The 26,474-nt window shown below is 46.8% G+C and overlaps 4 protein-coding genes and 1 pseudogene across 6 annotated transcripts in view; all 5 read left to right on the top strand.

Annotated features, from left to right (window-relative positions):
* Positions 1–4,806: 4,806 nt before the first annotated feature.
* LOC308152062 (histone H1-like) overlaps positions 4,807–26,474 on the top strand; it is a gene marked incomplete at both ends in the record, with an annotated part of 166,941 nt that continues 145,273 nt past the window's right edge. Inside the window, 2 exons of one of the 2 annotated variants that reach the window (XM_080524971.1) lie at positions 4,807–4,883; positions 24,468–25,035. In XM_080524971.1, coding sequence (XP_080381097.1) covers positions 4,807–4,883; positions 24,468–25,035 — 645 coding nt within the window. Of the gene's footprint in view, positions 4,884–24,399; positions 25,036–26,474 lie in introns of those variants that run through there. The other variant, XM_080524970.1, reaches the window with a different exon arrangement.
* On the top strand, positions 6,180–6,566 carry LOC308152087 (histone H2A-like; the record flags this gene model as incomplete). Its single annotated transcript, XM_080524997.1, has 1 exon — positions 6,180–6,566. The coding sequence occupies one exon, from the start codon at positions 6,180–6,182 to the stop codon at positions 6,564–6,566; it is 387 nt and encodes a 128-aa protein (XP_080381123.1).
* Positions 12,570–20,039, top strand: LOC308153162 (polyprenal reductase-like; annotated as a pseudogene). Its single transcript has 9 exons — positions 12,570–12,592; positions 13,650–13,775; positions 13,977–14,120; positions 14,235–14,422; positions 14,869–15,043; positions 15,704–15,829; positions 16,031–16,174; positions 16,290–16,477; positions 19,960–20,039. The product of its transcript is annotated as a polyprenal reductase-like (transcript).
* Positions 20,712–21,023, top strand: LOC308152117 (histone H4; the record flags this gene model as incomplete). The annotated part of the gene is made up of 1 exon (XM_080525027.1): positions 20,712–21,023. One exon carries the CDS (start codon positions 20,712–20,714, stop codon positions 21,021–21,023), a length of 312 nt encoding a protein of 103 aa, XP_080381153.1.
* On the top strand, positions 21,697–22,071 carry LOC308152099 (histone H2B-like; the record flags this gene model as incomplete). Its single annotated transcript, XM_080525009.1, has 1 exon — positions 21,697–22,071. One exon carries the CDS (start codon positions 21,697–21,699, stop codon positions 22,069–22,071), a length of 375 nt encoding a protein of 124 aa, XP_080381135.1.

Raw genomic sequence — 26,474 nt, forward strand, 5'->3', positions numbered from 1 at the left:
GCCATGGGTGGTGTGCGAATGCATCGACTCCCAATGGCGGGTTGTCCTGTTCGCGCAGGGAGAACCAAAGGCGACACTGCGCATTCGTCCGGGACGCAAACAGATCCACTTCTGCTTGCCCGAACCGTGCCCAAATCAGAGACACAATGGAGGGTGCTAACCTCCAGTCGTCGTCCCTCGGGCCTCCCCGTGATAACAGATCTGCTCCTTCGTTGAGCAGACCTGGAATGTGGAGAGCTTTTAGCGAACTCAGGTGTGTGACTGCCCACAGCCATATATCTGTCGCTAGGCGATGAAGTGACGCTGAGCGTACTCCCCCTTGACGATTGATGTATGCTACTGTTGTCCTGTTGTCGGATCTGACTAACACGTCCAGATCCTTTAACACCGGGGCAAAATGAAGTAGCGTTAACTTCACCGCCTCGAGTTCCAGCAGGTTGATGTGACGCGTCTCTAACGGTCCCCATCTTCCTGCCACCGAACCTGCCTGACACACTCCTCCCCACCCAGTCAACGACGCGTCCGTGAAGACTGGGTAGTGGGATGCCGGTCTGCCCATGGCGACTCCGCGCGCGATGACGAGCGGGTCTCTCCAGTAGCTCAGGTCGGTCTTGACCGATCTCGGTATTACAATCAACTTGCGACGGTGTCTCACTGGATCCAGTCGCAGTCGTGCGAACCACCTCTGCAGTCTGCGCATGTGTAATAGGCCTAAGGGGACCACTACATGGGCTGCAGACATCAGTCCTAGTAAGGACATCATTGACAGAGCGGTGATTGTATTTGTCACTCGACACACCCGGAGAGCTGACGTCAGTGTCGCTCTCCGTGGTGCCGATAAACTGGCCCTCATCTTGGCAGTATCCAACTGAATGCAGATAGGAAAACTGTTGAGCCGGCCACGGAGCACTCTTTGTCCAGTTGACAGCTAACCCCAGCTGAGTGAGGTGCTGCACCAGTGAGGTTGCGTCCCGAATGGCTCGATTTGGGCATTGGGCCAAGACCAGTAGTTCGTCGAGATATGCTAATATGCGTATCCCGTTTCGCCTCAGTGGTTCGAGTGCTGTCTGCACACATTTGGAGAAAGTTCGAGGAGCAAGCGCGTACCCGAAGGGCAGGCGCGTGTACTCGTAAACCTTCCCTTGGAAGGCAAAACGTAGAAATTTCCTGTGCCTCTCTGTGATTGGCACATGAAAATACGCGTCCCTCAGGTCTATGCTGATTCCGTAGTCGCCCTTCTGTATACAAGACAGAAGGCGCCTCGTCGTCAACATACGAAAGGGGCGTTTCGCCACTCTCTCGTTGAGGACCCTTAAATCTAGTATGGGTCTCATGCCTCCGGATTTCTTTGGGACAAGGAAATACGGGGAGTACCACCCCATGTCCCACTGGTCCCTCGGAACCATTGTCACTGCGCCCTTTGTTAGGAGATTCGTAATCTCCTCCTGGAGCGCACGTGTTTTTATCGGGCAGGACAAAGCAGTCTCTCTCACGCCCCTGAAGGGCGGAGGAGGCTGAATGAACTGTAGTGCATATCCCCTCCTCAATGTCCTGTCCAGCCAGCCCGACAGAATACCTGCCCCTTCTAGCCATTCTGCATAACGCAACGACAGCGGCTGGGCCGTCTGTTGTGGTGCAGTCGACAGAAAAAGCTTGAATTTCTGTATGACCCCAGCCGCCGCTGCACACCGAGGAGGTGGCACAGCCCAAGGTGGGGTCATTAAGAAAGGGATGGGCTGCCGTCTGTAAAGAGTGTTTGCTATGTGTAACAATGCCCTTTATTGACGCAGGTTTATTATGCCTGATAATCAAAGAACCGGCCGCACGCTCATGAGCTGGGCCAGATCCTGATAGACATGGAGGGGTTTTTGATGTAAATAACGGTCCCTCTATACGGCTACAGACAGGGGTGTTTAACCCCGTTTGTGTCGTGATAGGGGTAAGTCTGTTAGGCAGAGAGCTGGCCACACGCTGGTACGCTGGGCCAGTCTCCGCTTCGTTTCTAACCGGTAGCGATTGGACCACGCTCCGACAAGGCAGGCGGGTCTCCGCTCCGGTAGATAACATGGGAAAATCACCTTTACTGAAAAAGTAAGTTGGGGATTTTCCTTCTTTTACCTCTTTATGAGGTAGCAGCCATGAAGAGGAAACCGGTGGTGGGGTCATTACCGACCCCTCCGCCAGTGAAACCGGGCCACGCTGCCGTGGGGGGCCGTAGCGGGCCCTCCCAGTGGTCAGCGGCGGGGGCTGGGGATGCCGAGTGGGGCATGGCTCCGTCTGTAGAGGTGGAGCCAGTGCCGCATCACACCGAAACCTCCGTTTCGCAGCCGTTGACGGTCTAGTCGTCACCACGGCGGAAGAAGAAGAGCTGGAGGGTCGCTGGAGGGGGAGGTGGCTGGCAAGGTGCCTCTTAGCCTCCTCCATCGCGGCCAGGCGCACCGTCAAGGTGTCCATGGCGGGACCGAATAGCCCTTGTCTCTCTATTGGAGCATTCAGTAGGGCCATCCGGTCCGCCCCGGTCATGGTGGTGAGAGACAGCCACATCTGTCGCTGCTGCACCACCGCGTTTGTCATCAGGCGACCCCCACAAACCGGCGAGGGCGGGGAGCACGTGCTCTACCTGCCGCTCGCTCTCATCAGAGCTTTCTGATTCTGACACCGGCACCGACCACTCAGCTGGGTGAGGGCGGCGTGATGTCAGGGCCGGCTGAGCGGGCGGGACCATCCCTACTTGGGGAGGTGCCTGCCCAGAACGCCGTTCTTGCTTGTCCTCCGCTGCTAGAAAATCGCAGCGGCAGGTGTCCCGGAGGAACTTCTTCGTGGTCGGCGGCGGACGATCCATCGCTGAAGGGAAAAGTCTCCTCCGCTGAAAAGTGTCCTCCGCTGCTTGGAAGTCGCAGCGGCAGGCGTCCCGGAGGAACTTCTCCATAGGCGGCGGACGATCCATCTTGAAGGGAAAAGTCTGGCGGGTCCTCCAGTCTTAGTAGTCGTCCTTCTCAGTCTTCAGATATAAACCCGTGCTGAACTTTTTGGGAGGATGATGGAGCGAAGTACGCCCCTTTATATAGCACCCCAGGTGGGCGCAGGCATTGAAAAATTCAGTCATTAGCTACTTTAGGTAGCGGGTAAACCAATAGGAGCAGAGCTCCCCTATGGGGCGGAGCTCCACGATATAGAACACCAAGTCCCCCAAACTCCCTACCAGCCTAGCGATTACTACCAGGAATTGTCCTTTTGGGATGGTACGACAAGGGCATGCATTATTATTATCACTAGATGCGCAATATAAAACAAAAGGGGCTGCACTGTGTTGTGTGCGTAATAATCCAAGTAACCATTTTCTTTCTAGAGTGCATGTGGGATGGTCATTTCTAGTCGTGGAATGCCAAGACTACGCATTTACTTGCGTTGACATTGATTTGGCAACGAATGTTTTTTTCATGACAGCTAAACCCGTTGAATGTACAGGCCTGACAAAATGTGTTATAATAATTGAATCAACTCTCTTGTGTGGAGATGGGTGGCTCTTAAAAGAGCCGTTGTTATTTATAGGGGGTGGTTGATCATGTCCCTGGCTATCTCAGCAGGCCTCACAGTGCCTCACAGGCCTGTCCCAGAGTGCTCTGCAGCAGACGTACATGGAGGCCAGTCAGGTGCCAGGCAATCTTCCCTGCAACCTATCCAACGGCAGGCCCAAGCCAGTTGAGACTTCTTAGGCCCACATCGACATACGGTAGTTTGCTTTATTTATCAGTTGAGAAGCCAGCCAGAGTGAAGGAGGAGACGTCAGCAGCTCAGCCAAACGCTCCCGCAGTAGCCAGCCCAGCAGGACATGGAGATCTGCTGCAGTTGCTAGACGATCTCGCAAGCCTACACACCAGAATGGATCTTAAGTGACATTCTTCTCACTCACACACACACACACACACACACACCTCCCAACTATCCCCCCTACTCCATTCCAATTCACACACATCCCCCCATTTCCACTCCCCACCTCCAAAAACGCACAATCCCAACCCCACCACCCAACACACACACACACACACACACACACACACACACACACACACACACACACACAACACGTACAAATAAAATAATAAAATAAAGTTCTGTCTTTTTTTATGCATACCAATATGATTTGGACATCACGGTATTGCTGTCTTATAATAAACCAATACTTTCATACAGTGGTGACCCTAACTGTCTCATCCCAGAATACCTCTGCAGTTTACAACTTTAAATTGCAGCAATGGTCCCAAGTAAGCTCAAAATACATTTTGACACAAGACACCCCACTTATACTAGCAAAGACATTGACTACTTAAAGCTATTAAGACTGCAAAATGATAACTAGAATAAATGCATGACGTCATGTGTCCGCTTAGCAAAGTGCAGGATCCATTTTTAAGCAGTTTAGGACACAAATAGCACAGGGAAAGCTGTGCGCATCGCTCCCTCCGACGGTGGAACGGCGGGGTTTTGAGCGAATCACAACAAAATACACGAGGCCTTCGCGGCCCACATGATTTTATTCTGAACGGAGGCATGTCTGCTCGCTGGTCCGTTCAAATTTGGACCTCAAGTCGGTTCCATCGGTGACTTTTGGCCCATTATTGGCGAGGAGAAAACACAGACGCCAGCACATTTTGTCAGCCCAGATTGCCGAGCATAGAGGGTTGAGTCTGTACGGTTCTCATGTCGCGTTTAAGACCAGCCCCCATCTCCGGGTTGAGCTTCATTATCACAGAGCAGCATCGCAGAGTGATTTGTAGCCCGCAACAAACGACACTTTTTACAGACATGGCAGAAGTCGCACCAGCCGTCGCCGTCGCCGTCGCCGCTCCGGCCAAGGCCCCCAAGAAGAAAGCAGCAGCCAGGCCCAAGAAAGCAGCTGGCCCCAGCGTCGCCGAGCTCATCGTGAAGGCCGTGTCCGCATCCAAGGAGAGGAGCGGCGTGTCTCTGGCCGCGCTCAAGAAGGCGCTGTCTGCCGGTGGTTACGACGTGGAGAAGAACAACTCTCGCGTCAAGGTCGCCGTTAGGACCCTCGTCACTAAAGGCACTCTGGTCCAGACCAAGGGCACCGGTGCCTCCGGCTCTTTCAAGATTAACAAGGAGGCGGTCAAGAAAACGGTGAAGAAAGCCGCCGTCGCAAAACCCAAGAAGATAGTAGCAAAGAAGCCCGCCGCCGCTAAGAAGTCTCCCAAAAAGGCCGTTGCAAAGAAGCCCGTCGCCGCTAAGAAGTCTCCCAAGAAGGCAGTCGCAAAGAAGCCCGTCGCCGCTAAGAAGGTTGCCAAGAGCCCCAAGAAGGTTAAGAAGCCCGCACCTGTCAAGAAAGCACCGACCAAGAGCCCCAAAAAGGCCGTCAAGGTAGCGAAGCCCAAAGCAGCCAAGGCAAAGAAGGCAGCCCCAAAGAAGTAAACTTGTGTTGACACGACAGTGTTCATGTTGACACTTGTACCACAAAAAAAGGTTCTTTTAAGAGCCACCCACCTTTCCATAAAAAGTGCATTTTCATCCATGTCGACATAACGGAACTTTCTCAAATAAGAAGGTCCGATTTACACCAGTCTCAATCACTGACCTATGCACACGAGAATAATAGCTATATTAAATATTGAAATGGCCTTAATGAGAGTTTAATACTTTACACAAACATATTTAAAAAAAACGATATATTGTCTCACTCGGTCTCTGCGTGAGCGAGGAGGGGGGGGGTTCTATGCTAGACTCCACAAAATACCTTTCAATATCGACATACGGTAGTTTGCTTTATATAACGTTATTTGGATAGAAATTGTCAACTTTTCGCTCTAGTAGTAGCCTACTGCATTGCGTATGGGGAGAGCTGTGAGAGCCTAATGCACTTCACTTTTCGCTGTAATGCCAATAAGGAGTATTGTTTCGCTATTTAGTATATTATTAGGAAATGATTGGTTTGATTTGAACTTTGATTTCTGGCGCGCGAGGGAAACTCACAAAGGCCGAGTGAAACAGCGGCCAATCGCTGGGCGGCGGGAAGAGGCGCGCGTATCCGGGTTGCTGATTGGATGAGGTGTCATCGACCCGGTGGCCAATGAACGCTGGTCAGGCTGAGCTATAAGAACACCACCCCAAGCGACCAAGTAGTATCCGCTTTTTCTTTAACTAGCACAGAACCCGCTTTAAGTTTCAAGATGTCAGGAAGAGGTAAAACCGGAGGCAAGGCCAGAGCAAAGGCGAAGACCCGTTCTTCCCGAGCTGGACTCCAGTTCCCAGTGGGCCGTGTCCACAGGCTCCTGCGCAAAGGCAACTATGCCCATCGTGTGGGCGCTGGCGCACCGGTCTACCTGGCCGCCGTGCTCGAGTACCTGACTGCTGAGATCCTGGAGTTGGCCGGCAACGCCGCCCGCGACAACAAGAAGTCTCGTATCATCCCCCGTCATCTGCAGTTGGCCGTCCGTAATGACGAGGAGCTGAACAAACTGCTGGGCGGTGTGACCATCGCTCAGGGCGGTGTGCTGCCCAACATCCAGGCAGTGCTGCTCCCCAAGAAAACCGAGAAGCCCGCCAAAGCCAAGTAAAAGTTCTACTACGGCTTTCACCCCACTACTTAACCACAAAGGCTCTTTTAAGAGCCAACCACTTGTCTCTCAAAAAGTGCAATTTGTATTTTCATCTCTAAACGGTGTTTGTCCGCTATGAGTACCCTAGTGTGCCTCATGTTGAAGCCTGCAATCACTAAGTTAAACAGTCACCATATACCTTCGTGAGGCTGAGAGAACGCACCCACAACACTTTTGATTTGGCCACGTGGTGTTGCCAACCAATGTTCCCTCATGATGAATGCTGGCTATAAGCATAAACACAACAAATGCATCTGAGAATAGCGTAAAAGCTATAGCTGGGGTCGTTGTCCTTAAGAAAGTGGTATCACAACAGTGGTATCATCTGCCAGTTGACTAATAATTATGGATTTTCCCATAACACCGATTTTGTTTTAAATCTTCATATTATGTTTATTATTATAATTCACATGGGCGGGGCGGGTGGACAAGGGAAGCGCGCAATGGAGGGAGCAGGAGGGGTTTAGAGTTTTAATTTATGGCGGGAAGGGTGCACGGAGGTCGTGTCCAATGACAGCCTGAGAAGGAGGTGACAACGGGCCAATGAGCTCGTCTACATTCGCGGGCCAATGAGCTCGTCTACATTCGCCGGCCAATCGGAGCACGACGGCTCCGGCTTTATAAACTTAGCAAGTTCACTTGTGAAGAACGTCTATACTTTGACTCTACAAGAAGAAGTTTGCATCATGGCCAGAACCAAGCAAACCGCTCGTAAGTCGACTGGTGGCAAAGCCCCCAGGAAGCAGCTCGCCACCAAGGCTGCCCGCAAAAGCGCCCCGGCCACCGGCGGCGTGAAGAAGCCTCACCGCTACAGGCCCGGCACCGTGGCTCTGAGGGAGATCCGTCGTTACCAGAAGTCCACAGAGCTGCTCATCCGCAAGCTGCCCTTCCAGCGCCTGGTGAGAGATAGTCCTTGGGCCAAACCCCCAAATTGAACATTTCACTACCAAATTCTGGGCAAATCCTAGATGTGATTTTCTTATTCCTATACATCCCTAGATTATGTTTTGATATGATAGACCTTTTGGATTGGCAGCTTATTAGTAGTTATCACCTCGTAAAGGTACGGAGTGCTTTTTTCAAAAACGGAGTTTTGCCTAGAAAAGTCCCCTGCCATATATTGCTCCCCTTCGTATGATTCGCGCCTAGCTGTGGTGTGGTTGTGATAGAGACATGAGCCTTTTCATGTTCTTTATGCGCCTGAGTCTCCTAAACACGTAGAGACCAACCCCGAGTCGATCAGAGATTCCTACGATGAGCTATGGTAACTTTACCGCACCTACCCCCTACCGACGAATGCCTAATTTTTGCGGTTTTCCGGAGGTATTGTGCGGTAGGTGCGGTAAAGTTACCATAGCTCAGCGTAGGAAGCTTTGATCGACTCGGGGTTGGTCTCTACGTGTTCAGGAGACCCAGGCGCATAAAGCTAACCTGGCTCATGTCTCTATCACAAGCACAGCCCGAGCTATGCGCGACTGACGTGAAGGGGAGCAAAATATGGCAGGGGACTTGTGGACCCGAATGCAGGACACTGAGGCGGAGTCAGATGAAAGGTCAAACCCATGGATGGGTACATTTATTGTTTTCTGAATTTGTATGTTTAAATATACAAATGATACATTATCTACTTAAAATATGCGTTAATTTACATAGTTTTTCAGAATAAAAATCTAAAACAAAGTGCTTAAAACAAATAAAGTGTGTGTTTACCTCCTCAAATAAATTAACTTAGCCCCAGCCAGATCCATATTTAGAGGTAAGTTAGCAAGCTAGTTTAGAGTTAGTGGTAATGTATAGCTGGTTACTGGTTAGATAACGAAGCGACCTTGGGTTCCCTGAAAGGTGCTATATAAATGCAAGTTATTATTATTATTATTATTATTATAACAAGCTAGCTAGTTTTTTCTACCATAAATCATCTCCTGAAGCCACAACCATCTCCCACTACTGAGGCTACAGAGCAGCGATGTAACAGCTTCATTTACTTTTTCAGATCCAAGGTCAACAACATTCGCTCTCTGATGCCCAGCTCTTCCTCTCTGTCTCCCTCTGCTACCAACCCCTCGCCTGGGAGTTTGCCATCTCTCCCATGTTTCACAGAGGTTCAACAGAGCCACATTATGGAAATCCTTAGAGGAATGAAATCATGCACTTGCGCCCTGGACCCCATTCCCACTGCTCTGCTCAAGTCATACACCAACCTTGCCTTCCTGTCCAAGGTGCTAGTGAAGGAAGTTGCTTCCCAACTCCAGGATCACCTCAAACACAACAACCTGTTTGAAAGATTTCAGTCAGGCTTTCGCTCAGCCCACAGTACAGAAACGGCTATGCTAAGGGTGACGAATGAACTGCTAATGACATCCTCCTGGACCTGACAGCAGCATTTGACATGGTGGATCACACTATCCTCCTAGAGCGCCTCCACACCACCATTGGACTCTCAGACTCTGCACTGAAGTGGTTTCAGTCCTATCTCTCTGGCAGGACTGAATACGTCTCACTGGGAGGATGCAAGTCCAGACTTCTCCCTGTTACCTGTGGTGTTCCACAGGGGTCGGTTCTCGGCCCCATCCTCTTCATCACCTACATGCTCCCCCTCGGTCGTGTCATCACCAGATATGGGATGTCTTTCCATTGTTATGCTGATGACACACAGCTCTACATTAAAACTACCCCAAGCCCCTCTGCAGCCATGTCATGTCTCACCACCTGTCTTGAGGAGATAAAGGCATGGATGAACAACAACTTCCTTCAGTTAAACAGTAACAAATCCGAAGCTCGTCTTGTTGGCACCCCACACCAGGTTCAGTCTTCGCCCATATCACAGCTCACCTTCGAGGGTCAAGTCATCCTCTTCTCCTCCTCAGTTTCAAATCTGGGGGTTAGGTTTGACCCTCACCTGACCTTCAGTGACCATATAAAACACCTGTGCAAAACCTCCTTCTATCATCTCAGAAATATTTCCAAACTCCGTCCCACTCTAACCCTGTCAGATGCAGAGAACTTGTCCATGCCTTTGACTACTGCAATCCGCTCTTCATCGGGATTCCTGGCAAAAGCATACAGAAGCTGCCATACATCCAGAACAGGGCTGCCAGGATCCTGATGAGAGTCCACAAATACAAGCACATAACCCCTGTTCTACACTCACTACACTGGCTCCCTGTCTCATTCAGGGTTGACTACAAAGTCCTTCTTCTCACCCACAAATGCATCAACGGACACGCACCTCCCTATCTACAAGAACTCATCACTCCACAAACCTCCACCCGCACCCTCAGGTCTTCAAACAGTTTGCTCCTCCAGGTCCCCAATACCAGGCTCCGCACCATGGGGGACCGAGCCTTCTGTTCGGCTCCGCCGTGCCTGTGGAACAGCCTTCCTATAGCCAGCTAAGGGCAGTACAGAGCCTGTGCAACAGCCTTCCTAGCCAGCTAAGGGCAGTACAGAGCCTGTGGAACAGCCTTCCTAGCCAGCTAAGGGCAGTACAGAGCCTGTGGAACAGCCTTCCTAGCCAGCTAAAGGCAGTACAGAGCCTGTGCAACAGCCTTCCTAGCCAGCTAAGGGCAGTACAGAGCCTGTGGAACAGCCTTCCTAGCCAGCTATGGGCAGTACAGAGCCTGGACTCTTTTAAGACAGGCCTTTGACTGTTGAACTGTGTTCATTTTTGTGATTTATTTTGAGTTGTTTTACTATGTTTTTAACTTATTATGTTTTAGTTTTTTTTACTCTGTAGCACTCTGAGATTCTTTTGAATGAAAAGTGCAATACAAATAAAATGCATTATTATTATTTATAGTTAATAACACTTTAGTTAGCTAGCTAAACTAGCAAAGTAGCCTGTTGTGTACCCAGGCTTGAGACAGGGTTTTATATTGTAGTAATATTAATGTAACTTAATTTACATTAAATTTACAGAAGATTCCTTGTTTGTAGCCCCACTAAGTTGTAATGAGATCTGCCCCAATTACTGCACCCTGACAATATTTTAGTTTAGAATAAGGTTGGTAATTTAATGTCAAACTAGATGTATTCCTCTATTTCAGAGACCCACATCATCAGCAGTAAGTGTAAGTCTAATGATGGATCCAACTTCAGGTGAATGCAGCAGCAACCTGCCAAGAAAGCGGCATGGACAGCATCATCCACTGCTCTGATGATGGACAGCATCATCCACTGCTCTGATCATGGACAGCATCATCCACTGCTCTGATGATGGACAGCATCATCCACTGCTCTGATCATGGACAGCATCATCCACTGCTCTGTCATGGACAGCATCATCCACTGCTCTGATCATGGACAGCATCATCCACTGCTCTGATCATGGACAGCATCATCCACTGCTCTGTCATGGACAGCATCATCCACTGCTCTGATCATGGACAGCATCACCCACTGCTCTGATCATGGACAGCATCACCCACTGCTCTGATCATGGACAGCATCATCCACTGCTCTGATGATGGACAGCATCATCCACTGCTCTGATGATGACTCCAACTCAAACCTGGTGTCACCCCAAAACCTGGACTTATGGAGAACTTTGTTGAGGGCGGCAGAAATCAGAAAACATCTCCCAATTTTGGACCACACCTACCACCGGACTCCATACACCTACAGCTTCCACTGCCTTGTGGGCTAAATAAATGTAACTGTTCATCTGCCTCCGCCTCAGTGTCCTGCATTCGGGTCCACTCCCGTACAGAACGTAGGCTAACACACATTTTAAATGACAGCAGTCCATACTTTAAGAGGGGATAAGGTATTAAACTACTAACAACAAGGTCCAACAAGGTCTATCACATCAAATAATAATCTAGGGATGTATAGTAATTAATTACTGTCTTTATCCAATCTGTGGTCCAAATGTTCTTTAAAGATATGCAAATTAACTCATATTTTAAGTAGATAATACATCATTTGCATATTTAAACAGAACATTTCTGAAAACTTGTAATACAAAAAAATATTGTCTCAATGTAAGTAATCAACTGGGGAAGTTTCATGGTGATATCTATTAGGTAAAATGTTTTACCCATCAAAAAGTCCCCGGCCATATTCTGCTCCCCTTCGCGTCAGTCGCGCATAGCTCGGGCTGTGCTTGTGATAGAGACATGAGCCAGGTTAGCTTTATGCGCCTGGGTCTCCTGAACAAGTAGAGACCAACCCCGAGTCGATCAGAGCTTACCTACGCTGAGCTATGGTAACTTTCCCGCACCTACCGCACAATACCTCCGGAAAACCGCAAAAATTAGGCATTCGTCGGTAGGGGGTAGGTGCGGTAAAGTTACCATAGCTCATCGTAGGAATCATTGATCGAATCGGGGTTGGTCTCTACGTGTTTAGGAGACTCAGGCGCATAAAGAACATGAAAGGGCTCATGTCTCTATCACAATCACAGCACAGCTAGGCGCGAATCATGCAAAGGGGAGCAGGATATGGCAGGGGACTTTTCTAGGCAAAACTCCGGTTTTGAAAAAAGCACTCCGTACCTTTACGAGGTGATAACTACTAATAAGCTGCCAATCCAAAAGGTCTATCATATCAAAACATAATCTAGGGATGTATAGGAATAAGAAAATCACATCTAGGATTTGCCCAGAATTTGGTAGTGAAAAATGGTTTGGCCCAAGGACTAAGAAATCGCCCAGGATTTCAAGACCGACCTGCGCTTCCAGAGCTCTGCTGTGATGGCCCTGCAGGAGGCCAGCGAGGCTTACCTGGTCGGTCTGTTCGAGGACACCAACTTGTGTGCCATCCACGCCAAGAGGGTGACCATCATGCCCAAGGACATCCAGCTGGCCCGTCGCATCCGTGGAGAGCGCGCCTAAGATGATGAGTGTCGGACTATGTTCATGAACAAAAACCAAAGGCTCTTTTAAGAGCCACCTCAATATTTCTCAAAATGATTTTTTTCCATTAACTACTCTTATAAAACGATAGATGGGTTAAAGTAGAATGAGATCGCAGAATGCCAGAGGGTACCATATGACAAGTCATAGCAGAACAGTTTTACTGTCACAAGCTAGGAAAGGACTTGAAATCCCTCGCTGTAATGTGCGGAATGAGCTTTTAGTTGGGCTCCAGTCGTTTTTGGGGGGGGGGCAGGATATCCATATGACGACTACACATTTTACACGATAAGCGCACTGTTGCAATTTCGACGGCTTATGTCATATTATTAGGCTATTTCTAATACAAAAATAATACTAAATATTACGCACAATGTGTTCCTTTGTACCACGTCCCTACGATCGCAATGCATTTGTTTGACATTTTTAGGTGCGTGTACACAGTCCTAGATCTGAATGACAGGGAAAGCTTCGCGAGAGCCTACTGTGTCTGTATTGAAAGGGGCAAGGGCTGTGTAAATTAAATCGTTAAAGAGACATCCCCCCATTTCCACTCCCCACCCCCCAAAACACACAACCCCACCACCCAACACACACACACACACACACACACACACACACACACATTTTAATCATTTATTTCACACACACACACCTCCCAACTATCCCCCCTTCACCCAAACACACACACTCCCAACCCCTCATCCCAACACATACAAATAAAAAAATATGTTTTTTAAAGTAATGAGTTCTGTCTTTTTTTATGCATACCAATATGATTTGGATATAGTGAGCCCACTCAATATAACAAACAACAGTTTTAGGATCACTAAACACTTATGTCCTAACCAGAATACTTGAGTATTGGGTTATATATATTGGGTTATATATTATATAGTTGAAAGCCAGGGCCCTTTCCCTGTTAGAAACTTGATTCCTCGTTTCCTCTCTTGCGTGTCTCACTTGCTGCTTCTCATATAGCATTGGAGGAGAATAGGGGAACAACCTAGATATTCTCCTCCAATGCATTTTAATTATGATGCGACGAGTGGACAGGAGATAGGACGCGAGGAATGGAGTTTCTACAATTGAGAAAGGGCCATCGACTTTTGTCTACCACGGAACACTAGTACTGTTACTTGTGCGTCGATGGAACTATATACTTAATTCGTGTTGTCCTACGGAGGATTCTAACGACTGAATTTGAGAAAACTTACGTGTATCTATTATTCCAAGACATAATCAGATATGGTAAAACCAAGCGACAATTGAAACGAGACAACTGGCTGCGTGTGTTTGATGTCCCCAAAAGGTGACAGGGTATTAGAAATATTTTAGACATTTTTAGATTACCCTTTCCTCTAAATATAGGCATTGTTGCTACTATTTAACGTAAATGTTGGTCCCAGCACACAAGATCAATAGCTTTCAGGGATGATTAAAACATCTAGCCTTGAGAATGAATTAGCCTACACATTTCTGATACTGCTTTTCATTATTCTGGTCTTTTTAGATGGTTCTGGCACTTCTATGCAGTCTCTATTGCCTGGAATGGGGTGCTTATTGCCCTGTCACTGCACATGGTTGTATCAATACCCATTATGGTTGACTCATATATTGGGATTCCTGACAGGTGTGGGCGTGGCAGTAGAGCAAGGTAACCTCTCTCTGTCTTTTTTTTCCATTGTTTTGCTTCAGTGTTTCCTTACTGTGTCTGTAGAATGTAATGTGTTTGTAATATATTGTCATGTGTTTCCTCTCCTGCGTGTAGTTCCGCAAGTGTCAGCTGTGCTGGTGCAGGTGCTGCTATGGGTCCATTCCCTTAGGCGACTGTTGGAATGTCTGTTCGTCAGTATTTTCTCTGATGGGGTCATTCATATTGTTCAGTATATGGCTTGAGCTACTACATCTTACTAGGACTGACAGTCCTTTGCTCAGATCATTATATCATTGGAAAAGGTTAGTGTGTATATACATCCCTATACGGTACATGTGGCCCACATGATGTGGGAATACGGTACATGTGGGGAAACTGGGGTTAGGGGTAGGGTTAGGGTTAAGGTTAGGGTTAGGGTTAGACATGCCAGGATGTACCAAGTCACCCTTGCACCTAACCCTAACCCTAGTTTTCCCACATGTACCGTATTCCCACATGTACCGTAACATAGTATATATTTGCATATTGGTAATGGGTTTTTAGTCAAGTTGTTGAATTGTTTCCTCTAGTCTTGATGATGCTTAAGAGCAAAAACAATTGGGAAATTGGACCTTCATGACCTTATGTTAGTAAGTAATATTTAATATGAATCTTTTGGTTAGAAGATAAGGCATCTTAGCAGCTGTTCTGGTGACCCACGATATGGTGTGCTACTGCAGATGTGATGGTGATTGTGTGGTCTTTGTAGGGACCCCTACTCTTCCTCTCCTCTCCCAGCTGGGGTGGTCCCACGTGGCTGGAGCTGTGCTCTTCACCTGGGCCTCGCTGCTCCAGCACCGCTCCCTGATCCTGCTGGCTAGGCTGCGCACCGAAGGCTCAGGTGAGCTCATGCAGCTGACTGAGAGCCTCAACATGACTCACAAGTAGATGTGTTGCCATTAGGGATTACACATAACTTTATTTACATATGGACTTTAATGTTTAGATTTTTTGTCTGGATTGTTTGAGTTAATACCAAAGTCTGGTGCAAATTTCACTTGAATAGGCTCATTGGAAATACATTTAGTGGACAAAATGATGATGTGTTCAATACTTATTTCCCCCACTGTAGATGGGTTGTATGGTATCGTAATAAACATTCTGTCTTTTTTTATGCTTAACAATATGATTTGGATATAGTGAGCCCACTCAATATAACAAACAACAGTTTTAGGATCACTAAACACTTATGTCCTAACCAGAATACTTGAGTATTGGGTAACATTGGGTTATATATATTGGGTTATATATTATATAGTTGAAAGCCAGGGCCCTTTCCCTGTTAGAAACTTGATTCCTCATTTCCTCTCGCGTGTCTCACTTGCTGCTTCTCAAATAGCATTGGAGGAGAATAGGGGAACAACCTAGATATTCTCCTCCAATGCATTTTAATTATGATGCGACGAGTGGACAGGAGATAGGACGCGAGGAATGGAGTTTCTACAATTGAGAAAGGGCCATCGACTTTTGTCTACCACGGAACACTAGTACTGTTACTTGTGCGTCGATGGAACTATATACTTAATTCGTGTTGTCCTACGGAGGATTCTAACGACTGAATTTGAGAAAACGTACGTGTATCTATTATTCCAAGACATAATCAGATATGGTAAAACCAAGCGACAATTGAAACGAGACAACTGGCTGCGTGTGTTTGATGTCCCCAAAAGGTGACAGGGTATTAGAAATATTTTAGACATTTTTAGATTACCCTTTCCTCTAAATATAGGCATTGTTGCTACTATTTAACGTAAATGTTGGTCCCAGCACACAAGATCAATAGCTTTCAGGGATGATTAAAACATCTAGCCTTGAGAATGAATTAGCCTACACATTTCTGATACTGCTTTTCATTATTCTGGTCTTTTTAGATGGTTCTGGCACTTCTATGCAGTCTCTATTGCCTGGAATGGGGTGCTTATTGCCCTGTCACTGCACATGGTTGTATCAATACCCATTATGGTTGACTCATATATTGGGATTCCTGACAGGTGTGGGCGTGCCAGTAGAGCAAGGTAACCTCTCTCTGTCTTTTTTTTTCCATTGTTTTGCTTCAGTGTTTCCTTACTGTGTCTGTAGAATGTAATGTGTTTGTAATATATTGTCATGTGTTTCCTCTCCTGCGTGTAGTTCCGCAAGTGTCAGCTGTGCTGGTGCAGGTGCTGCTATGGGTCCATTCCCTTAGGCGACTGTTGGAATGTCTGTTCGTCAGTATTTTCTCTGATGGGGTCATTCATATTGTTCAGTATATGGCTTGAGCTACTACATCTTACTAGGACTGACAGTCCTTTGCTCGGATCATTATATCATTGGAAAAGGTTAGTGTGTATATCTGGGTTTCCGTTAACCGGCAATTACCGGTCTTTGTCCGGTAAAATGTGGTGAAGTCCGACAAATTGAAAAGTCGTCGGACATATTGTCCGGTGAAAATAATTCCCTTTGAATACAATTCGCTAAAGCTGGCTGGGTGCGTTCGTAAACACGCTCTGGAAATCCGATCAGCACTCGCGGAACGCCTCTCGTCCAATCGAACGACTCGGTCGCTCTGTGACATCGAAGCCAGCGTGCGCTCCGGCGCTCTCAGAGCGTGTTTACGAACGCACCCCTAGAAGTTTCCAGCCAGCTAGCTGAAGCTGCTACACACACCAGAGCCATGGCGACCGAACGGCAAGTTAAACAACATACTATAAAAGTGACATTGTTTTACTCATTACTCATACGTTTGTTGTCATTCGGCGGTGCTAATAGTCGCTTTCTTTTTAAATTTATTTTATTTATTTTATTTTAGCAGTTTCCCCGAAAGTTAAGTGTTTGTTTTTATATCACTATTTGCACTTCTGGTTAGATGCTAAACTGCATTTTGTTGTCTGGTACTTGTACTCTGCAATGACAATAAAGTTGAATCTCACCTAATCTAATCTAATCTAATCTAAAATAATCTAAAATAATCCCATCACTATTACTCCCTATTTTCATCAGTGTTTCAATCCTTGAATCTGTGATGGAAATCAAGCAAAGCCACTTCAAGTCTCCCCACCACTGACAGCGCTGGGTGTGCCTTTCCTTACACTCTCGGTTATTCCCTGTGGATTTAAAAAACGGTGTTTTGGTTTCTATAATGTGGTCTATTCTCAGTGTTGACGAGCAGCTCAGGGGGCTTTGAGATGGCTAACAGCTAATTAAAGGAGTAATTCCACTCAAAAGGGTAGAAGTAAGCTGACTGTCTGTCTGTCTGTCTGTCTGTCTGTCTGTCTGTCTCTCTGTCAGTGTGCTGGACTACCTATGACTTCCATGGTACCTGGGAACGCGTTGTCGGAGAGAAACGCCCTCTGTACAAAGGACCTACTGACCAAAATCCCTGTTCCCCGTAGCCTACATGCTTGCACTGTTACTGTTCAATAAAATGTTATACATCTAGACATTGTGGTATTTCTTTATATACGTATCCCAGACTGCCTATCAATTGTTTCTCAATAAACAGTTATGTTCTTCCCATTGTCATACTCCCGAGCTAAACGAAATGCCTTCCCAACCAGCGAGACTTATAGAAATGACGTTGTTTTATTGATTTAAAAAAAAAAGGGTAAAACTGTAAAGAGAAAATAGAAAACTCACATTAATCCCAAACAATTTAACAAACTTCAGTTAACGTAATGTGGAGTCCGTTCATTGATCGATGCTGTCTGTTCAGTTCCCAGTGAGGCGCCCGTTCAGCGCAGGACCCGTTCAGCGCTGGATTTGACGCATGGCATAGCGCGCATGCGTCAAATCATGTTATATTATTATATATTATATAGCTCGCATCTAATCGTATCGGATGAGAAATAGACATTAAATGCATATATAGGCCGCTACACAACAGTAATCACCGCGACAAACAGCTATATTAGATTTGGAGAAAAAAAATATATGATTTTGAAAAATCAAATCAAAATATATTTTAATATGATGACCGGAATATATCACGTTTGTCCGGTAAATCGAATTCTTCCCGGACACGATGTCCGACGGCAAATTTTTCTAACGGAAACCCTGGTGTATATACATCCCTATACGGTACATGTGGCCCACATGATGTGGGAATACGGTACATATGGGAAAACTGGGGTTAGGGGTAGGGTTAGGGTTAAGGTTAGGGTTAGGGTTAGACATGCCAGGATGTACTAAGTCACCCTTGCACCTAACCCTAACCCTAGTTTTCCCACATGTACCGTATTCCCTCATGTACCGTAACATAGTATATATATTTGCATATTGGTAATGGGTTTTTAGTCAAGTTGTTGAATTGTTTCCTCTAGTCTTGATGATGCTTAAGAGCAAAAACAATTGGGAAATTGGACCTTCATGACCTTATGTTAGTAAGTAATATTTAATATGAATCTTTTGGATATGATATTCAGAAGCAACACTGTCTAGAAGTCATAGAAAAAAAAAATCTCTCTCTTCTCCCTTTGGTGGGGCATTGTCCAATTGCCCTAATGAACCAGCCTCCCCTGTGGAGGGACTGGGTAAGACTGGGAGAGACTGGGAGAGACTGGGAGGGACTGGAAGGGACTGGGAGGGACTGGGAGAAACTGAGAGGGACTGGGAGGGACTGGGAGGGACTGGGAGGGACTGGGAGGGACTGGGAGGCACTGGGAAAGAGTGGGAGGGACTGGGAGGGACTGGGAGAGACTGAGAGGGACTGGGAAAGACGGGGAGGGACTAGGAGGGACTGGGAGGGACTGGGAGGGACTGGGAGAGACTGAGAAGGACTGGGAAAGACTGGGAGGGACTAGGAGGGACTGGGAGGGACTGGGAGATGGGCTGATATACTAGCAAAATATCTTTCAGATATTCTGGTGCTGTGCCAGTGAGAGCTTTATAAAAAAGCAGAAGGATCTTGAAATCTATTCTGAACTTAACAGGAAGCCAGTGTAGAGTTTCTAAATGCTGCTACACACACACACACACTCTCTCTCTCTCTCTCTCTCTCTCTCTCTCTCTCTCTCTCTCTCTCTCTCTCTCTCTCCCTATCTCTCTTTTACCTTTGCTATGTATTTTTCTCTCTCTTTCCTTCTCACTCCCTCTCTCCTTTACTTTCCTTCCTCTGATTTCCCTCTCTCCCTCAGTTGTTAGAAGCAGGAAGGACTCCTGACCTCAGTGCCTCATAAACTATAACCATAAACAAGACAAGTACAACACCACTATGGGGTTGAAAGTCCCCTCTGTGCTGTGTTCCAGGTAAAGGTGTGTGTGTGTGTGTGTGTGCAATACATTTACATTTACATTTACAATACCAAATATTGGGAATTTGCATTTACAATAGGCCCTGTACTGAAGAACGTGGGCTCATGTTGACCTCACAAACACTGAGACAAAGCGGGTACATTCATGTAAGGTGCAGTCAGCTGTCTGTGTATCTATTAAATGTGTATCTGAAAGGTATGGCTATTTGAACTGATAACAGAGCAGGATGCACACAGACCATAAAAAGTTGGATAACAGCTTATAACGGCAGCTGTTACCTGCACAGCAGTTTAGTAAATCCTTAAATTGTCCTTGTAGGAGCCGTACAATAAGATATTTCAGTGTGTGCTTTCCCCCTCCTCTAATGGTCAGCTATGACAGGTTTAGGCTAGTTAAGGATGACTCCACGGTGCAACTGGTCTGAGTGACTTTTAATTAGTACATCTCTATCTCTCTCTCATTTTGGGAGGAGAAAGAAGAGATCAGAAGAGATAGAGTGGGAGAGCCATATAAGGCGTGTGCAAATAGGCGGGAAATTAAGTGTAGGTGGGAAGTGTTTTTTTTTTTGCAGTTGAGCTGAGCAATCAGTCTGACTGCCTCAAGCTCCAGCAGATTGAGGGGGAGTACAAACCACTGGTCCCTGGGGACTAGGACCATTGCACCCTTTGCCAGCAGATTCGCAATCTCCTCTCAGAGTGCCCTTGTCTTTACCGGGCAGGGCAAAACAGTCTCTCTCACCCCCCCTGAATAAATCAATAAATTATTCAGTCATTGGCTACCTATAGGAGTAAACCAATAGGAGCAGAGCTCTCCTATGGGGCAGAGCTCCACAAAATAGATCAGTTGAGCCTACATTTCCTACTACAACATTGCTAAAAGATTGAAATGGTTGCAGTCATAATAGTGTCTAAATTTGACCATGTGCTGTTGTAAGGAGTCAATCTTACCATTCCAAACATCTTGATTAATGTTATGTTCTTTTACTGATTGTGAGTGTGTGTGTGTGTGTGTGTGTGTGTGTGTGTGTGTGTGTGTGCGTGCGTGCGTGTGTGTGTGTGTGTGTGTGTGTGTGTGTGTGTGTGTGTGTGTGTGTGTGTGTGTGTGTGTGTGTGCGATGTCCTTTTGCTTCAATAATGCCCATAATGCCAAACGTTGTCCCTAGCAGAAGCTCCTCCCTCGACAAAAATCCCCCACAAGAACAAAGAAAAAAAGAGGCAAGCGATAGCGCGCGGTTACTGTACAGCCTGGTCTCAATCACGTCCTCGTAGCTGAGATAAATTCAACCCACAACTTCACCGAAGTCATAATCTTACTGAACTCAACATGTCTGGAAGAGGAAAAGGAGGAAAGGGACTCGGAAAAGGAGGCGCCAAGCGTCATCGCAAGGTTCTCCGTGATAACATCCAGGGAATCACGAAGCCCGCTATTCGCCGCCTGGCTCGCCGTGGGGGTGTGAAGCGTATCTCTGGTCTGATCTACGAAGAGACCCGTGGTGTGCTGAAGGTGTTCCTTGAGAACGTTATCCGTGATGCCGTCACCTACACCGAGCACGCCAAGAGGAAGACCGTCACCGCCATGGATGTTGTATACGCTCTGAAACGCCAGGGACGTACTCTGTACGGCTTCGGCGGCTAAACTATTCGTAAACTCAACCACCCCCCTACAAAAAACAACGGCTCTTTTAAGAGCCACCCATCTCCACACAATAGAGTTGATTCCATTATTATAACACATTAATTTTGTCAGGCCTGTAGATTCAACGGGTTTAGCTGTCATGAATAAAAACATACGTTGCCAAATCAATGTCAACGCAAGTAAATGCGTAGTCTTGGCATTCCACGACTAGAAATGACCATCCCACATTTGCACCCTAGAAAGATGGTTATTATGGATTATTACGCACACAACACAGTGCAGCCCCTTTTTCTATTGCGCATCTAGTGATAATAATAATGCATGCCCTTGTCGTACCATCCCAAAAGGACAATTCCTGGTAGTAATCGCTAGGCTGGTTGGGAGTTTGGGGGACTTGGTGTTCTATGTATATCATTCTCAATCTTCCTCTTGACGTTTTCATGTTCATATCGCCATCGGAAACAAGGCAACCCGACAGCCGGGTGAAAAAGTAAGGAAGGGGTGGGGGGAGGATCCCGCGCGTGCGCAGATAATGTATTTACCCTCGAGGCAGACTAGATCTTTGGAAGTGGATGTCAGCAGCCGCCTAATTTGCATAGCCCCACCTTTATATTTCGGGTGTGCGTTTGCCGCCTCTTCATTCGTTTTTGAGAAGTAACGAGCCACTATCAACATGCCTGAGCCTGCGAAGCCTGCGCCCAAGAAGGGCTCCAAGAAAGCCGTCACCAAGACCGCCAGCAAAACCGGCAAGAAGCGCAGAAAGTCCAGGAAGGAGAGCTACGCTATCTACGTGTACAAGGTCCTGAAGCAGGTCCACCCCGACACCGGCATCTCCTCCAAGGCCATGGGAATCATGAATTCCTTCGTCAACGACATCTTCGAGCGCATCGCCGGCGAGTCCTCTCGCCTGGCCCACTACAACAAGCGTTCTACCATCACCTCCAGGGAGATCCAGACCGCCGTGCGTCTGCTGCTCCCCGGTGAGCTGGCCAAGCACGCCGTGTCCGAGGGCACCAAGGCCGTAACCAAATACACCAGCTCCAAGTAAACAGATTTTCCTCTGTACTACTTACCCCAAAAGGCTCTTTTAAGAGCCACCCACCTGATCAAAAAAGAAAGCAATTCCATAGTGAGATGACCTCGCGTGCTACAAATCAGTCGAATGTATATGCTGTACTAATTGTGTATTGTAACAAGTAAGTACAATTATACAGTATTTATACAGCACCTTTCCCAGACCAAGGGTCTCAAAGTGCTTTACATAACAAGGAAGAAAACACAAATAAAACAATACAGGAGTGAAAGTCACAGCAGGTTAAAACAGGCAGAAAGTATACATAACATAACAAGCATGTATAAGGCATATGTATCAATTACTCGATGTTACAATTTTCAAAGACTCCAGTCCTTGAACGCGCCGGAGGTTTTGCGCGCCTTTTTTGTTCCTCACTTGTTTGTTGCTCACTAGTTGTCTAAAACGGTTTCCTCTATTAATATAATGGACAGGAGTGACTACACTGCATACCGGCGCCCCCCTCACAACACACGCTGTCTCAGGAGGGCCTCCAAGATCTCCAGGGACCCGACCCACCTGGGCACGTACACTTTGTCAAGCTGCCCTCGAACAGGAGGTACAGGACCCCGGCCGCTAAGACAAACAGACTGAAGGACTGCTTCTACCACAGGGCCGTCAAGGCCCTGAACACAGAAAAGGCCTAAGTTCTGGGCCCAGGACAGTCCGGACGGATTGTATGGCAGCTAGTGCTGAGGCACAAACATGTACATTTTCAAGCCTGCAAACTGTGACACACTAAAATAATGTGAAAAAATACTTTTGTGCAATATGACAACCCTAGTTGACTATCTGTGCAGTATAGTACAGTGGATTGTGTACATAGCCTGTATTGATGTAAACCAGCTCCTTACCTTCTTGTGATTTAATGCTTTTTCTAAAATGTTTTTTTTTTCTCCCCCTTTCCTAACACCAGGGGAGCCACCCCTCCTAAATTTCGTTGTTTGGTACCTGTACTGTAGCAATGACAAATAAAGTCCATTCCATACATACGCATGGCCAATTTCTCGGGACAGGTGGATTTAAAATAAATAATAAAATATAATAATAGTTTAAACGGCGTTCACATGTGGATCTACCATCACCTCCAGGGAGAATCAGACCGCCTGCTACTGCTCCACAGCAGATGAATGTGTGTATCTTAAACGGCGAAGACAAATGTAATCTTCTTGCACTTGAATAGCATTAAGGTTGATGCAGGCTCACTAGTCAGCTACCTGGACAGAACCTCAAGAACCAATGATGTGAACGAGTTCGGTCATGCATGTCTTGTCTATGTCTATTATTGTATTATTGGTGAATATTAATACGAGGCTCAAGGACAGCCAAGCAGCGGCAGAACCATTATATTATATTATGTTACATTACAAATGTGATGTAATTTAAACACCCCGGTCTACAAAGACCCACAAACACATGGAGAGAGGAGGCAGGCTGACTACGTCACCATCGATAAACAACACATACATAAGCACATTTAATGTATTGAATTTACTTATTACTATTATTATTTATTTATTTACAAACAAAGTTATGATTGCAATTTCAGCTAGTTACCAACTAGTTTAGTAGCCGAACATATTCATCATAAGGCTGCTGATGTCCTCAACACAATTCTGGTGATAATATCGCAATTGATTCCTCAGAATCGACATGCAGCAAGCATAGTCTATCTATGGCTTTCACCTGTCTTGTCTAGATTTAATGGGAGGGAGAGGGACACCATCTGAAAAATCACCTATACGGACAAGCTCTCAGCCCCATCCCCGCGACTGTGTTTCACGACCACCAAAAGAGCTCATATTTATAACACCCCGCACCACATCGGGGGACCCTCAACCTTTGTACTCCCTTGCCAGACAACCTGGCTGCCTGGACAACGAGTGCTGGTCGCAATCATATGCACTTTTAGCCACTTTAGGAGACAAATAACACAGGAAAAGCTGTGCGCACCGCTCCCTCCGACGGTGCAACGGTGGGGTTTTGATCGAGTCACAACAAAACTCACGAGGCCTTCGCGGCTCACATGACTTTATTCTAACCGGAGGCAAGTCTGCTCGCTGGCCCGTTTGCATTTGGACCTCAACTCGGCACCACGGGTGACTTTTGGCCCGTTATTCGCGAGGAGAAAACACAGGCGCCCAAACATTTCGGCAGCTACGACTGCTGAGCAGGGATGGCTGAGTCTGCACGGTTCTCATGCCGCGTTTAAGGACAGCCCCCTGCTCCGGGTTGAGCTTCATTCTCACAGAGCAGATTTGCAGACTAGTTGGTTTACCGGAACGAACGAGACTTTCTACAGACATGGCAGAAGTCGCACCAGCACCAGCCCCCGCGCCGGCCAAGAGCCCCAAGAAGAAGGCAGCAGCCAGGCCCAAGAAAGCAGCTGGCCCCAGCGTCGCCGAGCTCATCGTGACGGCCGTGTCCGCATCCAAGGAGAGGAGCGGTGTTTCTCTGGCCGCGCTCAAGAAGGCGCTGTCGGCCGGTGGTTACGACGTGGAGAAGAACAACTCCCGCGTCAAGGTCGCCGTCAAGAGCCTCGTCACCAAGGGCACTCTGCTCCAGCTCAAGGGCACCGGGGCCTCCGGCTCTTTCAAGCTCAACAAGAAAGCCGCCGAGGCGGTCAAGAAGCCGGCGAAGAAAGCCGCCGCCCCGAAACCCAAGAAGGCGGCCGCAAAGAAGCCCGCCGCTGCCAAGAAGTCTCCGAAAAAGGCAAAGAAGCCCGCTGCTGCGGTCAAGAAGTCTCCCAAGAAGGCAAAGAAGCCCGCGGCAGTCACCAAGAAGGCCACCAAGAGCCCCAAGAAAGTCAAGAAGGCCACACCGGTCAAGAAGGCTCCGGCTAAGAGCCCCAAAAAGGCCGTCAAGGCAGCCAAGCCCAAGGTAGCCAAACCCAAAACGGTGAAGCCCAAGGCAAAGAAGGCAGCCCCAAAGAAGAAGTAAACATTCAAAGTGTTCTTGCCGACACCATTTGTAACACAAAAAGGCTCTTTTAAGAGCCACCCAGATTTTCGTAAAAACGCATTATCATCCATGACGACAGAAAAAGTCGAGTGTTTATTTTAGTATTTTACACCAGTGTCAACCACGGACTTACACACACGACAATCATGGTTTTACTTATTGAGTAAATAATGAGCAGTAATGAGAGATTTGACATCTAGGTCTAGTTTACACTTTGACGCTATAAAGTGTCACTCGGTAGATATGTGTGCGGGAGAGGATGGTGGGGGTATGACAGTGTCCATAAAGTTGCATATAATATCAACATATACAGTTAGTTCCTCTTTCCGTTACACCAATACGTTATATTTTGACAGAAAGGCAGGATATAACAGAACACTTTTCGCTCAGTCAGGAGTAACGTACTACAGAGAGCTGGGAACGCACTTCACAATGTACATATTATATACGTATCAATTATATATTATTATTATTATTATTATTATTATTATTATATTATGACATATACTAGTTTTAGTATATTGAATATGTCAGGTCTTCTGACGCTGGTTTTCTCTGTGTACCACATGTACAAAAGAAGAGATTTGGTGAGGCTGCATTCTCATTTTATGCACCCAAATTGTGGAATGCACAGCCAGTTTACATTAGGGATGCAACCTCAGCACATATGTTCAAGTCAAGACTAAAAACCCATCTTTTTAATATTGCCTTTAAATGACTAAATAATTAAATTAAGATTATAAAAACCCATCCTTTAAATATTGCATTTAAATTACAAAATAATTAAATTAAGATTATCATGATTAAAGCACTTTGAGCTGCAACGTTTGCAGGAAAAGCGCTATACAAATAAAGTTATTATTATTATTATTATTATTATTATTATTATTATTATTATTATTATTATTATTACGTGGGACGAGTTTGATTTAAACTTCGAATTCTGGCGCGCGAGGGAAACTCACAAAGACAGAAGTGTCACAATCTCTGTCTCTTGATTGGATGAGGTGACATCGACCCAGTGGCCAATGAACGCCGTCAAGGCGAGCTATAAGAACGACGCTCCAAGCGGCAGAACGATAGTTATGGAGATAGACTCCAGTTCTATGAGTGGAGCGGAGCCCCATAGGGGAGCTCTGCTCCTATTGGTTTACCCGCTACCTAAAGTAGCCAATGACTGAATTTTTCAATGCCTGCGCCTGCCTGGGGTGCTATATAAAGGGGCGTCCTTCGCTCCCTCATTCTCCCAAACATACAAAACAGCCGGGTTTGAACGAGTCGAAGTGGGCCAGCAGCCCTATGGGGCTCCGCTCCACTCATAGAACTGGAGTCTATCTCCATAACTATCGTTCTATATCGTGGAGCTCCGCCCCATAGGGGAGCTCTGCTCCTATTGGTTTAGGCGGAGCGAGCGAGGC

The sequence above is a fragment of the Nansenia antarctica genome, assembly GCF_963989245.1.
Source record: "Nansenia antarctica genome assembly, chromosome: 3".
NCBI lineage: Eukaryota > Metazoa > Chordata > Actinopteri > Argentiniformes > Microstomatidae > Nansenia > Nansenia antarctica.